The 17,671-nt window shown below is 44.5% G+C and overlaps 1 protein-coding gene across 1 annotated transcript in view; it reads right to left on the reverse strand.

The window, feature by feature from the left end:
• Positions 1-17,671, reverse strand: part of ARVCF (ARVCF delta catenin family member) — a 161,714-nt gene that overhangs the window by 38,555 nt on the left and 105,488 nt on the right. Inside the window, exons 6-7 of the mRNA XM_063315283.1 lie at positions 7,584-7,701; positions 5,991-6,162 (exon numbers count right to left, since the gene is read on the reverse strand). Of these exons, the coding sequence (XP_063171353.1) occupies positions 5,991-6,162; positions 7,584-7,701 (290 nt within the window). The remainder of the gene's footprint in view (positions 1-5,990; positions 6,163-7,583; positions 7,702-17,671) is intronic.

Consider the following 17,671-nt stretch of genomic DNA (forward strand, 5'->3'; position numbering starts at 1 on the left):
CCAGGAGTAATCCAATATCATAACCAGGTTCTAACTATATTGATTGATTGATTGATTGACTGATTGATTGATCAAATTTAGCCACCACCCATCTCCCCCAAAAGAGGTACTCTGGGCAGTTTACAGTAAAATATATGGCCTGACTCTAGTTTTTTCTAGAAGTCCAACAAAATGAATTCATTTCTTTCCAGTCTTTCAAGCCAATGAGAGGCCTTAATACACAAGAATTTATATCTCATGGAAAACCTTTAAAAGACTTTCCTCTCAAATCTAAACAAATGAAATGTAATTCCAAAAGAAAAATCAGCTTTTCTCAAGCTGAGAAAGTTACCTGCCTAAAGGCAACCAAGTGAGGCATTTCCAGACACAAGGTCAGCAGGATTTGGTTACTTTAAAAAAAAAAAACTTACCAGGAGGAAAATCTCAGCAAAGGAAATAAATAAAAATAAATAAAGTAAAAATTCCTTCCTGAGGTTCACAAATTCAGGCATATTACAAACATAAAGCTGCTTTTAAATGGTTTGGCAATTTCTAGCTCCATCGCTTGGAATTGTATACCTTGGGGGAAATTCCTGGTGGAAATTTTTGTTCAATGCATCTCATGAACACCCTTTAAACTTCTTCAAAAGCTAGCTTGATGGGGTTGGAGGAATGCCACAAGGAAACAATCAAGTGGTGGAGAGTGCTCATCTTTACTCCCCTCTCCATTTCCCCTCTAACAAGTCATCATCAACAGCAACCATAATATTAAATGGATATGCTGTCTGACTCTCAGCGAATCAAGCTCTTATCTGCCTATTTTGGGTAAACATAATGATCCAGATTTAATGGGAGAGATCAGATTGTGGATTTTTATTCCTTCCAATCATACTCATTGTACCAGTTAATTTTCATTTGGTGTCATACACATTTCTGCAGCCCAAGTGGGGTAGATGGGGTTTAACGGAGGAATGGCATTCCTTCCTAGCAGCATGCAAGGTTGAAAGAGAGTCCCCAGATTTCTCTCTTCCTCAGCCAACCCAGCTCCTGACTTACTCTATTGACTACTGCAAAAAAGGGAAAACACTGAGTGAAAATGAAAAATTTTCATTTTATCAATGACCACGTCAGGAAGGCAGTGGGAGCCTACTTCGGGAAACAGCCAGCACACCGCTAAAGCAAGTTGTCAGGCACTGTGACAGAACACCACAGTCTGGAATGACAGCCAAGTCAAGCTGCTTAGCTAAGAGGAAAACTCTAACTTGTTGCTCCTCCCAGCTGTGGAAATAAGACGGGATTTTCTGCCAGAATGGAAGACAGCGCCGGAGAGGCAAAGAGACAGAAGAGGAACTTAGAAGAGATAAGTTTCAAAACCAGAGAATGCCCCTCTCCATTGCATACAACAAGCAAATTCCATTTGTATCCGTGATTCGTATCTTCCTGAAGGTCCCTAAATTCCTTCCCTGGGCATGTCCAGTTTCCACATTTCCACCTGGGCATCTCCTGGGACCATGTCCTCATTCCCTAAATGATCCAATGGCCAAAGAGCCTTGTAATTCTCATTCATGTGAATGAGCTCCAATTTATTCCAGAGTCACAAGCGTGAGATGGGTGGCTATACAAATAAACAAACAAGTGAGCAAAAAAAATCTAGGCTGCACCCAGACAATCTTGAGTGATTGGAAAAAAAGTGAATCTGGTTAAGAGCTGATTAGTATCAGGATGGGATACCAGAAAATTGCAGAGTTGTAGGCTAGACTGAGAAATTAAAAGAAGTATTCCAGAAGGTGGCAACAGCAAATTGCTTGGCTATTGTTAAATGCCATGGAAGTCTTTAAAAAGCAATTAAGACTTAGGAAATAATAATAATAATAATAATAATAATAATAATAATAATAATAATAATAGTAACATCCTCCTCCTCCTCCTCCTCCTCCTCCTCCTCCCAGGACCTTGGGAAGGACAATAGGTAGACAAAAATGCCAAATCCAGTCTAAGCATCTGGCCGACTGTGTGACCAACCATAACGACTTATTAAACTTCTATGCTGCCCCACTCTCGGTGACTCTGGGTGGCCTACAACAATCAAAGGAAGACATTACCATAAAATCAATAAAACATAAACATGAAAGATGCAAGTGCGATGAAGCAAGGGTCTCACTCTTGCCAAAGGCCTGGGTGAAGACCCCATAAAGACCTAGGCTTATTCTTCAGTCCCACATATAAAGACAGAACGCACGTCAAAATGAGAAGCAGTGATGGGTGACGTTTAAGCTCTTCTTTTCTCCCCCAAGCAAGGGTCAAAGAGAACTTCCTGAAATCTGGTTAGTTCTTACTTGGTTCATCTTGCCCAGCTGTGGGGCTTGAACCTCACTGCACAGAATCTGCATCCTAAACTGCATTCCATCCATGAAATGGGCCAAGCCTATGTTTGCCTAACAAGGACCAGAGTGGCCTCATTCTTTGGGCATTGCTGGAAGCATCTCTCCCTTTCATCTGGATTCCTGCCCCAAGCAAGGGGTGTGAGATTCAGTAGCCTTCCAAACCTACAGTTCTGTGATTCCCTGGACAGAAATAGGAAATACAAATACGCTGCATTTCCAGGATCATGTGTGTAAAGTTGGGCCCCACAGACATTCCACCTGGCAGGAGGGTGAGCTGTCTTTGCCCAGTAACACATGCGTCACGATGCACGCGTCTTTAATAAAATATCTTTACGTTGTCCCAGAGATGAAAAAGGAGGAGGAGGAGGATTTTTTTCCCATAGTAATGAAGAAGGGAAAGGCAAGGAGAAGGAGAACTTTTTTTTTTCATACTGTAGTAGAAGGAAGATGAGATTTTTTTTTTTTGAAGATGGAGGAGGAGGAAGAGGAAGAGGGGAATTTTTTTCATAATAATGGAGAAGGAAAAGGAGGAGGAGGAGGAGGAGGAGGAGATTTTTAAATATAATAAATAGTAGAGAAGAAGAAGGGGAAAGGAAAGGAGGAGAATTTTTTTTCACAATGAAGGAGGAAGAGGAGGAGGAGGGGAAGGAACACAACTTGCAACATTGCTTGTTGGGTCCAGCTCTTCTGAAATCTGCCCTTTCTTCCCCTAAAATCACCCTAAATTCATCGTAGCCTCTTGCATACCCTGGCAGTGGAGAAAACAAGCAGGATGGAAAAAAAGGAAATGATGCATGCAGACAGGAAAAAGCGAGGCAAGAGACCAGCCATTGTTTCTCCCAGCTTTTATCCTTATATTGAAGGGAGGAAGAAGAGAAAAATCTAGCCAAGTGGGGAAAAAGGAAGAAAAAAGAAATGGGGACCAGGGGGAGAGAGGAGAAAGAGACGGACACTCACCTTGATTGAACCATTCCTCTAATAACCAGAAAAGCAGCCCAAGTGGGGGGGGGGGAGGAGAGTGAAAACAAACAAAAGTTTTCAAAAAGCGAAGGCTAAACCAAAGGGAAAATCAGACAAGAACTTGCGCAAAGCCGATTTTAAACCTGTGAGCTGAGGCAAGCCAAAGCTTTGAAGTATCTGAGATGGGAGGGGGCACCTTGGCTCTGCCCGCTTCCCAAAGGGCTCCTCTGTCCCCGCAGCTCTCCTTCTGGCCTTGATTTGGGGTGAACCCACCCAAGACTGTGCGTTCTCTTGGGAGGGAACCAAGAGTCGGCTACCTCCAACCCAAATGGGATTCGCGGTGGGTAGAGGAGAAAGGATTTTGGACCACCAGGGAGAAGCGGGCAAAACCTTTATCAGCTGCTGATGGATCTTGTGCACAGGACTGGCACAAGACAAATCTGTAGGTTGTTAGCTCTGGCCTCATTTTAGGAGACTAAAAAATGGGGCTGGCTTGTAGTGGTTGGATCAACATATTCCAACTTGGTCATCAATCCCGTAGATCTGGCTCTGGACTTTCTCTCTTTGAACTGCATTATTCAATGCTACTGGGGTAGAGATGGTCCTCGACTTACGACCATTCGTTTAGCGACCATTCAAAGTTACAATGGCACTGGGAAAAGTGACTTGTGACTGGTCCTCGCACTTACAACCGTCACAGTGTCCCCGCAGTCACGTAATCAAAATTCAGGTGCTTGGCAAACAGTTTGCACGTACGACGGTTGCAGTGTTCCGGTGTCAGGCGATCACCATTTGCAACCTTCCCAGCCGGCTTCCGACAAGCAAAGTCAATGGGGGAAGCCGGATTTGCCTAACGGCCACGGCGATTCACTTAACTACAGCGGTGATTTGCGAAACGACCACGGCACAAAAGGTCGTAAAATTGGGTATGACTCACTTAACAACCGCCTCGCTTAGCAACAGATGTTCCAGTCCCAATTGCGGTCGTAAGTTGAGGACTACCTGTAGTATGCATGTATGTGTGTGGTGTGTGGTGGGGTGCTGGTGGTAGTAAATGTGCTGCATGTACAAATGCAGCCCATCAGGGGAACTCATTTTAGACCAGTGTTCTCCTTGGCATGTTAGTTTCCTACATACAGAGATAGCTCTCTATGGCAGAGCATCCAGTGTTGTGTGCCTCCATCTGTACCCTGAACTGATACACACACACACACACCAGAGTATGCCAGTGCTCTAAATTCCCCTTTGGTCTGCCAAGTACCTCCACCTTCTCTCTCATTCTTTGCCATAATGGTGGTCAGGTATCTGGGCTTGCCCAGCAGCCAAGATCACTGCTAAACGCTTCCTGGTCCAAACAGCGGAGCAGCTGTTCAGAAAGGTGCCAGATTACCAAAGTCTGTGCATTCACTGCGAGTCGATCCTGAAAAACCTGCACCGTATGACCCTTTAGGTCTCAGCCACATGCTGGCCCGGTTCAGCCCAGATTAAGTTAAAATGACATTCCAGGGAAGGATCCTGACTCAGGGCACAAATGCAAATCACATCCTGTATTGTCTTGCTGAAGATATGTTCCAAAGCAGGTGTACAGAGATGCCTGAAGATTGGATTACTTCTGCTCATCCCTAGCTCCTAATCTGGAGGCAAATGTTTGCTGGGGCGTCTTTTTGGACTGGAAAAATTTAGATAAATGTATGTGTCCTTGCCGCAGCATATTCTCGCATGACCATTGCCGTGGCATCATGCTGTGACCTCACCCCGGCTAAAACAATAGAGTGTGCCTCCCTGTGGATTAAGGTTTCAACGACTTCCCTCGTCACTGGCAATTATTCAGCACCCTTCTGTAACCCTGATCATCCAGATAGGCAGGACTGCAACCCCCAGAATTCCCGGCTAGCCTTGGCCATCTTCTTAGGGAAAGGACCCAGCAGGAATCTAAACCTCCTCCTAAGGGGTTTAGAGTCTTGAGTATTGCACAGTAGAAGCACAGTTCCTTAAAACAGGACGGCGACATGCAGAGAAAAATCAGGAGTCTGGTAGCACCTTTTCAGACTAACACATTTTATGAAGAGACAGAAGCTTGTGCAGCAGATGCCAAACTGAAGCAGCTCACAAAAGCTTATGCCTTTTAATAAAATGTGTTAGTCTGAAAAGGTGCTACCAGATTCCTCCTGATTTGGGGCTACACCTCAGATTAACCGCAGACTAATATGGCTCTCTTCTCACAATGCCTTCAAATATAGACAGACATTCTTGACATGACTATCTCCCTCTTTAGTTGGAGAGGCAGGAGGAGGAGGAGGAGGAGAAAGAGATTGGTAAGGGTAGAAATAGATAAGGGAGGGCAGCCGAGCAGAGCAACCATCTCCCTGATCAATGAGTTCCAAAGATCACGCTGAAGAGGAAAAATTCAGGAGAGATTAAAATCTGCCTGCAGTTCCAAGCAGGAACAGGAAAATGGTGGCTTCTAAGATGTCACTGAAATGCGACACACAGCATCCCGGATCATCGACCAGGCTAGCTTGCTTGGAATTCTGGGACTTGGAGTCCCAAGGCAACTGGAGGGCACCACACTGGAAAAGGCTGGCATAGGCCTAGCCAGTTCTGCAACGAGATCACCGGCTGGGTGTAACCTGCCCCATCTCTCCAAGACGGTAGAACGACACACACCTTTGGCCTTTTTTCCACCAAAGCAGCCTGCATCATCTTTCTTCTTCTTCTGAGTTCCTCCAAGACTCCCCAGTTGGTTGTTTTCTAGTTCTCGGTACTTGTCGGCTCCGGGAACTTCTTTGTGGACGTGGTAGGAGAGATTCCTCATGATGCAGATGCAGTTCTCTACCGACTGAGGCCAGGAGGTTCCAAAAGAAAAAGAGGTAAGACGTCACAGAAGCGTCACAATCTGAAAGGTCCTCAGAGATGCTGCAAAGGCTTTGAAAAGGCAGAGATCACGACCTTCACCCAAATCAGACTAACTTCCACCTAACCTAGGATCTCCTACTCTGGCTGGCTGTGAATCTTCCATGGTGTCAAGCCAAAGAAGGCTCTTTCCCACTCCCTGCTACCCTTTCCAATGGAGTAACCAGCATAGCAGGCCAGCAGAGGAGTGACTTCTAGCTTTTAATAAAAGGAAAACCCATCAAAGCAAACACTCACCATTTGTAAAGTAGCTGGAGGGAAATGATATTTTACAGTATGCATCTGTGCTCCCGCTCAAAGCCAGAAAGCCTACACGGGAGGTGGGAGCCCTGCCCGTCCTCTCTCCAGGTTCAATCTCTAGCTAATGAGTTACAGATGGCAAAAAAGAGAAAGACCACGGGGCAGCTTGATTTGTTAGGGCTTGTTGAGGATCTGGAAGCAGCAGCAAAAGTGTCTACATTCCACATGGTAGCTTGGCTGGAATGTGTCCCGGTCCCTGCCCACCCCACCCCAAAACATACACACATTCACAGACTGCCAGCAGCTGGGCAGTAGAGGATAAGACTGGTAGGTAGAACTTGGCAAGCTTGATTCTGCACACCTTTGGAGAAGGACTCTGTCTGAAACCTTGGCGAGATGGACTTGAACAGTGGTAATTGCCCCAGGTCAAGGACCACTGGACCAGTGGTTTGGCCCAAAGGAACAGAGCATTCTGACTTCAGAGCAGAGGCCTTATCTCAGGCCATTCCTCATTCCTCAACTTCAATCATCACCTACTCCATCTAAGTCTGGAGAAGACTTGTACATCAAATCCACCCCAACTTGGGATGAGAAAAGACCCCAAAATTCTAGGACAGGTGGGTAAGTTGTAGTGCAGGAGATGATAGGACTTAAACATGATGCTAAATCCTCCTGTGATTCGCTTGACTTTGCCTTAGCTAGCTGTGTTTGCTTTAGGCCCGAAGGTGCCTAAAGATCCAGCCTGGCAACTGTGGCTTATCCAGCAGATTGTGGTGAAGTGACTGTGGCAAACCAGGAGGTGCAAAAGGAATGACCTTTTAATAAGAGAGGACCGAAATTTTAAGAAGCAAGGCCTGGTTGTTTTTTAAAGCCAGCATTACCCACAGATTCTCTGTTGAGGGCACAAGGTCAGGGAAGGCTGTTTGAAGCATTTGCCAGCACAATCCCCAGCCCAACAGGCAGAAACATCTAAACCTCCATGCTGAGATCATATGCCCTCAGCACATCCCACGTCTTCTACCTTCTAAAAAAATTCACACCTAATAAAGGCAAGGGTTTCTCCTCCAAACTATGACTCCCTTTCAGATAATGGAGCCGGGAGATTACCTTGTTATCTGTATCTTTTTTGCCCACTGCAGACTGCAATGCATGAAGAAGAGCATCCACCAAGCCTTCACATTCCCGGAGTCTTCGGCGGGCTTCAGCACCATCTGAACTTACATTTCTGCAAAAAAAAAAAAAAATTACTGAGGCACATGCCTTGCCCGAGCTTTGCAACCACTTAAGCAAGCTCCCCATTTTAGCACATCTATTACAGTCATCAAGACTCTAGCCCAGTGTTTCTCAACCTTGGCCGCTTGAAGATGGGTGGACTTCAACTCCCAGAATTCCCCAGCCAGCCATGCTGGGAGTTGAAGTCCACCCATCTTCAAGTGGCCAAGGTTGAGAAACACTGCTCAAATCATTCTGAACTGGCCAACACATTTTTAAAAATTCATCATTTTCCCCAAGGTGGTATAGTGATTAGGTGTAAAAGAATGTAGAACCTGGGGAAGGAAGGAGTGAGCAGTTATGGGCGGCATGCAGAAAAGATGATACAGCCCTAAGAAAGCGGGAAGCATGAGAAAGAAACTCAGAATAAACCCACTTTGATATTTTTTGGTATAAAATGGGACCAAGAGGAACTTGGACAGGCTTTCCAGATTTATGTCAGTTCTTTGAGATAGGCAGGTCAAGAAATAGGTATGGCAGGAACTCCAAGAATTCTACCTTAGACTAAGGTAGAATAACAGAATTGTACTACAGGTAGTCCTTGACTTACGACCATTCACCTAGCGACCGTCTGAAGTTACGACAGTGCTGAAAAAAGTGACTTGAGGCAGGTCCTCACTTACAAATGTGGCATGGTCATGTGATCAAAATTCAGGTTCCTGGTGACTGGCTCACACTTATGACGGTTGCAGCATCCCGGGGTCACGTGATCACCATTTGCAACCTTCCCAGCTGGCTTCCGACAAGCAGTCAATGGGGGAAGCCGCATTCGCTTAATGACTGCAGTGATTTGCTTATTGACCATGGTTATTCACTTAATGACCATGGCAAAAAAGGTCATAAAATCAGGCATGACTCACTTAACAACCACCTTGCTTATCAACAGAAGTTCTAGTCCCAGCTGTGGTCATAAGTCGAGGACTACCTGTATGAAAATTCTGATGAGGTCCTAAACACACTTAATTGGAGTAATTTCCTTGAAAACAATAGGTCGCCCAGCTAACAATGGAAACCGGACTTGTCCAAATAAAGAAGCCATCTATTTCATCCCTCTCCTCATTTTGCAAACTGTCCATTTCCTTCAAATTATGTTTGACCCCAACCGCATCTGCAGATGACTTCAGAAAGAGTTGCATAATTTTCAGCTCAGAAGACAGATCCTAATATTTCAATCTGTGCATTTTTGGAATAATTCATCCATCCACCTGAATGATGACATCTGTACAGTGAACGGTTTCTGCCAGACACGTCTGTATAACTGGGAAAAATACATCTTTTTTTTTTTTAAACAAAACCAAAACCTTTCTCTCTCCATTTCTCACGCCTAATTTCAATTCCCCTATCTGTCATTTCCTAAACTGAAAAAAATATAAGACTTCTCACTTGAAGTTTTTCTAAGTTGCATCATCTTATAAGTTGGCAATCAGCTCTCACCAATTATCATGGCTCTGGAAAGTGTGGCTTAAAAAAGACCATGAGGTCAATGCCCCTTTTGTTTACTTCCTACCCAATCCAGCTTTAGTTAATATCAATGAATGGACTAAGAGGGTTGCCTGTGTGCAAAAGGAAAAACTAAGACCCATTAAAGACATAGAACAATTAACTAAAGCTAATTAACTTGAGCCCCTTTATAAAACGTAAACTAGAAATCCAAATACTGGGATGACACCTTGAAGCGATCAACATGATAGCCACTTCCAAACCGCATGAACAGAAATGCGACGTTTTTATTTAAAGCTTGAAGGAGGGACAAAGCGGTCATTTAAAAAAAAAATAACAAACCACCTGGAGCTGTTTGTAATTTTGGACTTTTTCTCCTTTTTTTAAGTCCTTCCAGTATACATTTTAATTCTCTCTGGTTCTGAAGCCCCCTTCATTTATGGCAAACCTAACAGAATTTTAATGAAGAAATGATCAGATTACTTCCCTGAAACAATTCCCGCCTCGCTAATTTTCTGTCACCTCTTTGGAAGAGAATTTTAAGCGCATCGTTTAGGCCACCGCACTTCTAAAAACATCAATTTTTGCAGATATTAACCCTCCAGGAAAGCAGCGATAACTCTGCTTTTTATTGTCTTACATTGGTAAGCATTTGAATTAATTTTCTGATTAGATGACAAAAGAGAAGATGTGGTAAAGCCCTGGAGCAAACTTCATGGAATCCATAAAAATCACAGAAACATAGATTTGGGAGAAGCAACTTAATCCCCTAAATTTAACCCAGTGCTGAGTGTAACCCTCTGCTTGAATCCTGCCATGGGTACACCTTTGCAATAATGTAATGCTCTCTCCTCCTTTGTGAAGTGCCACAGTTAGATCTTGGCTTGTGCAAGAGGCAACGAGATAGTCCAGCTTCTTTCAAGATGGTTCTGTTCAGAGGAACTGGACTTCACTCCCCAGAAAACATGCAGCCACTAGAAACCTGGAACAATTTTTATGGCTTCTTGACCCCAGAAGCTTCTATCTTATCTCAGCACACAATAATTCACGGACCCTTGCTTATACAGGCGGTCCTCGCTTAACAACCTTTCGTTTAATGACGGTTTGGAGATACAATGGGGCTACAAAAGTTACTTCCGACCCGTCCTTGAAGTTATGACAGTCGCACCACCCCTGCGGTCACGTGATTGCTATTTGGGCACTTGGCTCGCATTTACAATCGCTTGCAGCGTCCCATGGTCACATGATTGCAATTTGCAACCTAAGCTGGCTTCTGATCCAAAAAATCAATTGGAAATGATTGATTCGCTTTACAACTGCCGTGATTCACTTTACATCTGTGGTGACTTGCTTCACAACTGCCGCAAAATGGTCATAAAATCGGGTCTGGTCACATGGTGCCTTGCTTCATGACATCACTTAGCAACCAAAATTCCTGTCCCTACTGTGGTCATTAAGCGAGTACTACCTGTACTCATACCTGTGAGGCTGCCATCTTGGAAAATGGCAGCTATTTCTCCATAAATTCCGCCCTGCAAGGTTGACGTGACTAAGATAAGAAAATCTGCAATGTTGGATCCTCAAACAATTGTCTCATGTACTTTTTTTGGGCTAGCCATACAGCCAAATATGGATTCATACTACAAGCAAGATTTGAGTTCTGAATTCAATGCTTAGGCACCTCCAATGATGAGAAATCTTCCCCTGTCTCATCTCCTGGTAATCCTGTGTCACCTTGGATTTGCAGCAAAGATTTCTGTTTAAAATTAGCAGAGGAAGCAGACCCCACAAAGTGTACATAGACGCACTTAAATAAATGGATTGCCACTTGTAGGTAGATGCTTATGATTTCACCAACCAACTTCAGATACTCTTTCTGTGTTTGGCTTTCCTTTTTAAAAATGATCATTTCCCAGAATAAACAATTTGACTTGGATTTAACCCATTTGACATACTTTGGGGTCCTTCCTCCCTCCCTCCCTCCCTCCCTCCCTCCGTCTTCCCCTCCCTCCAATGTATCATGCAACCTGCAACTAACTACGTGTTCTGAAACCATAAAAGTAGAATTGATCCCTCCTTAGCCTGATCATGCTTGAAGATCTCCAGAAGACGTCTGCCTGTCTTTCGGTCCAACATCTGAAATAACTTTGGTGGGAAATCAAAAAAATACCCACTATCTACTATCTGCCCACTGTTTAGAAGAGCAGGGTTAGGTATTCTTCTAACCAGCCAATAAATCTTCCATTGAGAAGTCAATCAATAAGTGAGAGAGGACAAACACTAGAGGGATTTCCTTAGTAGCTGCTTCTTGAGCTTTGCAATTCCTTGCCATGGGCAGGTTGTTCTAACCCAGCCCAACTCCTGCTTATGGGACCTTCTGGGAAGTGGTTGTCCCAACATATCTTCAGGTCTCCAGGCTGGACTGACTCTTCCCCAATGACTTTCTACTGGCAGACAAAGATGTGGCAATTCAGACAGGTTGTTGGCTGAATCCGCTGATGTATAATTACTATAAATATTGCAATTTGGTCAACACTGTGTTGCAAATTGCTTTTTTGTTGCAATATGGTGGTTGGGTTTATTGACATTTTCTGCCTGGTTGCTTTTATGTTTAAATTGTTATTTTGTATGTTACCATTCCCTGACCATCCACAGATAGAAAGGAGAGGTACATATTTTAAGAAATAAAGCAAAACACTGCTTGATAATGGGTACCACAAAATGATACGTCTGTAGACTTTTGCTATTTCCCGCAGTAATGTCAGATTTATTTACACTATCTGAAGAGCTAAATTACTGCTTTGTATTGGTCATGTCTTTTGTATTGGCCATGTGACAAGGCCCACCAGCACGGCACAAATATTCCATGTACCATAAAAAAAAAGGCTTTGTAACAGACATTCAGTAACATGAAAAAGATTCCTAAAATTGACTAATTAATGAAATATACGTCCACAGCAAGAAGAATATTACACATTTTGAAAATGGCCCAGTTTTTTCAGTGCTGGTAAAATCTATGGGCTATGTACTTTTTCAAACGCTAGCCCAGTGTTTCTCAACCTTGGCCACATGAAGATGTGTGGACTTCAACTCCCAGAATTCCCTAGCCAGCATTCGTGGACTTCAACTCCTAGAATTCCCCAGCCAGCAGTCCACATTTTAAGATGCTGGATGGGGAATTCTGGGAGTTGAAGTCCACACATCTTCAAGTGGCCAAGCCACACATCTTCAAGGGAAACACCACGCTAGATAGAGGGCTCATCCATATAATGAGTTCTTGTATGTATGGGCAGAAAGACAGATATCCAGGAGATGAGCCAACTCAGCCTTTCTCCTGATATGCTAGCTTTCCACCTACAATGATTTGCTTGCCTAATTTATGCCTTGGAGAAGGTGAGCCTCCCCCTGTACTTCTGAGCAAGCGCAGACTTCACATCTCAAATGAAGCTGGAGATCATTGGTCGTCATCTGCTATTTTCCTTTGGATAGATGAGGCAGGGGGGCAGCTTTAATTGGTCTTCTTAAGGGTCTTCTGCAAATCCACATCATATATACAGAAGGGCTTTCTGTTGACTCAGACTGTTTGTCTATTTGGGTTGCGTAGTCTGGCTTGCTAGCTTGATCTTGTAACTGGGGATTGACCCTTGGACAGCTTTCAACCAAACAGAATGACAGCTCCTTCATAATCCTGCAATACCGCCTTATTGCATTCCTCCAGTTGGCTCCCTTGCACCAGCCAAGCTCCTTCTCATACCTGCAGAGAATTCTGCCCCAGTGCAGCACCCCCATTCCCTATCTCCCCCCTGCCCCATTGACAAACATTTCAGGAGACAGAATGAGCTCTGCTCACTCCTCAATTCCCGTTGCCAACCCCCAAGGTAAAATAATGCAAAGAGGATCTTGTGTTATGGTTGAAATATCTACTTTCCTTAGGAAAACAAGACAGAATAGCCTTGAGTAAATGTTAACAGAAAAGTAAAATCCTATTGCTGGAGAAATCCATCAGGCAGAGTGATGGGGAAGGGTTAGTGTTTGCGTGGGGGAGAACACTGAAAATCTGTTCCCGGTGCAAGGACATCTGAAGGACTTGGAATCATCTGTGAGTCTCCAGAAACACTGACTGCCTTGGAGGACAAGCACACCTCAAAAGTAATTTGTCAAAACTATCATCTCAGAAATGTTTAAAGAGTTGGAAGGATTCTGCGTTCACCCCAAGCCCATCCACCCCCAGGAACATACACACAGGCCTATAAACAGCTGGGTCTGTAGCCCTGCAATTGTCTCTTCCCACCCTTTGCTATTTGAGAGCTTTGAGGACACAAAACGGCATGCAGATTCTTCTTCCCCTTCTTTTTTTAATCTTTGAAGGCACCCTTTAAACTCGACCTTTCTGCAAGAGCTTGGCTTTGCCCTCCTGTCACACTGAGCAGCTCACAGAGCCTGCTTGAGGAGAATGACGGATTGGGGAGGGAAGGGGGGTGCCAGCTCAGCTCTGGAATTTTTAGTTTGCTTTGAAAGGCTGCTCTTGGCTCAAGATGCCACGCATATTTGTCACGACGTGAACAGCGCCGGCAGGGTCCTTTTTTTCAGTCACCTGGTGCAATGTGGTTACAGTTACAGAGAGAGACAGTTGGTTGAAGAAGACAGCAGCAGCAAGATATTAGTCTTCAGCTAAATGTCTTTGTGGCTGCCGCTTTTAGATTACTTGTGGTCCTCCTCAAAGACCTGAGATGAAGGGCAGGAGCAAAGAGGCTCCCACCCTGGACCCCCAGCTTCCGGACTGTAAGTTGGAGCCACATCTGCCCACCAACCCTGCTCTCCAGAACCAGCATTTCACCGCTGCTTCACTGGAAGAGCCTTATTATTATTCACGGCACGGTACCTGAAGTACCCATGTCCTAGAGCAGGGATGGGCAACGTGCAGTTGAGGTGCGCCCTGTGGCCCCCAGCACCCTATTTGTGGTTCTCCAGCACCAAGCAGCCATGTCTGAGTGACAAAATGGCCCAATGAATGGCCAAATGGGAACAGGGTTGCTGTGACCAGCCTTCTGCATGACACAGTGGCCTAGAGGTTTTGAATGTTTAGATTCCTGGTTTAGGTACAGGTAGGCGTTACGGTTTTTAGTTTTTAATTTGATTATGTTACTGATAATGTTATATTTATCTTATCTATTTGTCTTGACTGTTTTTATCCTAAGTTATGAAGCTGGGGAATTATGAGCAGAGTCAGTTTAAGTGGAGTGGCTGAAAAGACTTGCAAATGAACAAACAAATCCTTGGACAGGCCCTCCCCTCCCTCCCTCCCTCCCTCCCTTCTCACTGTCCCCCTTCCCTTCCCCTCCCTTCCCTTCCCTTCCCTTCCTCTTTTTGCAAGACTTCAAGGTAGAATAGAAACAAGACATTTTTGGGATCATAAACCTTTTGAAACCAGCCTCAGATGAAGCCCTGAAAAAAAAAAAGGCCTGAAATTGTGCCATTGAAATTTAGCCATTTTCTTGCTAAAACTTGGCAGCAGGATTTTGGACCATTTTTGGCCTCTGGGAGAAGGTGTAAGGGTAAATCCAGAAACACTTTGCTTCCCATTCCCACTCCTAGCCACAGTCTCCTTCAAAACAGAGCAATGGGCTGGAAAGATTTGGCTCTGCCTCTTCTGGTGACATCACTAGCATAGCTTCTCCAGAATGACCTTCACAACACAACTGTCCTTCAACAGAGCAGCAGTCATTCAAAATGTCTCCTGCAGCTGCAGGATGTGACTTAAACAATCACACCCTGGACTGCGCCTTGGTGTCCATGTGATCGGTCTGATATTCCTGAGCATGAAGCAATATTAAAACTGATGCATCTCTTCCCTACACTAACTTTTAGAGTCAGAGAGCTGAAGCTTGAAGCATGGCATCTTGAGAACTTATCCCTGGATCCTGCCGAGAGCTGAAGAAAGAGGAATCTTGTTCTGATGTTCACGGTAGTGCCCCAAGGTAATGTGCAGACCAGAACTACTTTAATGTATGTTTCAAAGTTGCTCAAGAAGCATGAAAGGGCTGGGTGGAACTGGGCCATGACTCTGCAGTTAAAAACAATGCATAATTTATGGCTATTAGCAGGAAAACGTCAGGTGCCTTCAAGCTCAACTCAAATGGTTCCTACAGAGGCACAAATACGCTGTCTTGCTCATGATAAAAGCCTTCGAACAACCAGATGCTGTGATGTTGGACAAGACTGGGAAGTTAATTCAGATTCTCCTTCAGCTCCAGCTTCTTGCTCATTTCTTGCAAATTAGGAATGGTAGTAGATTCCAGTCGCAAACTAATGCTGTCCATCTCCCACAAGCCTCTACACAAACACTGCATTTCAGCCCAAACCCTGCCTAGCAGAATACCATTGCAATGTTCCCACAGCTTGCAATGCCCAACATTAAGATCAGGGAAAACTCATTTCAATGGACCAACTGCAGGGATGGAATGTCCATTATTCACAAATGTCCACTGAATATTGAAGTACATCATATCAATCTACTTCATTTGCACACCAACAGCATTATGCAAACCCCGCAGATCCTATTTGTAGCAATTTGCAATATTGTCATGCAAATCACACCACTTACGTAATAACATTACACAAGTGACATGAATTGTTCTGGAAATTTGGTCCTCTGGATCAGAAGTCCATTGCCAGTTTGGTCTAGTGGTTTAAGGCACCAGGCTAGAAACCAGGAGTCTGTGAGTTCTAGTCCCGCCTTAGGCATGCAAGTCAGCTGGGTGACCTTGGGCCAGTCCCTCTCTCTCAGCCCAACTCACCTCACAGAGTTGTTGTGGGGAAACTAGGAGGAGGAAGGGGTATTATGTATCTTTGCTGCCTTGAGTTATTTATAAAAATAATAAAGGCGGGATAAAAAATAATAAATAAAAATTGCATTGAGGTCCATTAAATTAAAGCATCCCTGGATGGTTTAAGAATAGGAATGTCTGTGCTTTCCAGAACATGCCATTCCAGGGGCAGGTCAGCAGTTTCTGGAAGTAAATCCTCTGAACTGGAAGCTGTTCAAGATGACCCAAAGTACCCACGGAACATCTGAAGAAGGTCCAGCATTTTAGCCTAGTCTACTGTGTTCTATGAGCCTACTCAAGTATTGTTGAACTTTAACTCCCAGCATCTTCAGGGAATATGGTCAGTGGTAAGGAAAGTTGGGAGTTCCTTTCATTTTTTCTTTTCTTTTTTCTCTTCTTTTTGTATACATGCAATGGTATATTTTTGAAAACTGAGTTATGGGTTTTGTTCTAATTTATTACCTAGTCATAGTTGTATGAGGGGACGCGGTGGCACTGCGAGTTAAACCGCTGAGCTGCCGATCGGAAGGTCGGCGGTTCGAAACCGCGCGGCGGGGTGAGCTCCCGTTGCTCGTCCCAGCTCCTGCTCACCTAGCAGTTCGAAAACAGGCAAATGTGAGTAGATCAATAGGTACCGCTTCGGCGGGAAGGTAACGGCGTTCCGTGAGTCATGCCGGCCACATGACCACGGACGGGTCCTTAGGGACAACGCCGGCTCCAAGGCTTAGAAACGGAGATGAGCACCGCCCCCTAGAGTCGGACACGACTGGACTTTACGTCAAGGGAAACCTTTACCTTTACCTTACATAGTTGTATGAATTTATTCCTACCCAATAAAGAGATTGAGAGCAATCTGCGTTGAATTGTAAGAAGCATTTGGACATCAGGAGGAAGGAAATAACAGGCTATGACTATGCGGCACAGTTCTACATCAGCTTAAGATGCCCAACTCTATCTAGTGGTCAGAAAGCTGGGTAAAAAAATGCAGGCGCCTGCTCATCAGAATCAGGATGTGTTGGATGTCTGCCCCAAATGTGAATCACTGAACTGGGCCTGGCAGCTTTCATAGTGAAAGACCTTCAGCCCTATTAGCAGAAAGACATCAGAGTGGTGGGATTTTTCCTGGCAAGGAATTAAGGTGGAGAAACTATAGACCAAGATTGATCAGGACTGAAAAATACATGTGGGTAGGATTGTGTGCTTTAGCTCTATCACATTCCTAGCCAGACCAGCCCTTCCCTGCTCTTCTTCCTCATCTCAAAGGGGGTAGTAATGCAGAGGTGAAAAATGAGCTGTATTTCTTCTGGGACAAAAGAACTTGCACACCCATGTAACTCTCATGGCAACAATAGGGAAGTGGTTTTTCCTTGTCTTCTTCCAGGATGCCTTCTCAACTTCCCAGTCTACATAGCCCTGGGGCTTCCTGAGGATCTCCCCTCCAAGGAATAACCAGTTCTGATCCTACTTAGCCCTTCAGGATCAACTAGATATTGCCACCTAGCTGGACCAAAGCCATTAGGCTAGCAACACAATAAACATTGTGCAAAAATATTTACTGTAATGACAACAGCTTTGAGAGTAGTACATGCGTGCTGTGAAGCACCATCAATAAGTTATTGAAAACATGCTCTACAACCTTGACCTTTGAAATTCAGC

Source organism: Candoia aspera, chromosome 15, assembly GCF_035149785.1.
Source record: "Candoia aspera isolate rCanAsp1 chromosome 15, rCanAsp1.hap2, whole genome shotgun sequence".
Lineage (NCBI taxonomy): Eukaryota > Metazoa > Chordata > Lepidosauria > Squamata > Boidae > Candoia > Candoia aspera.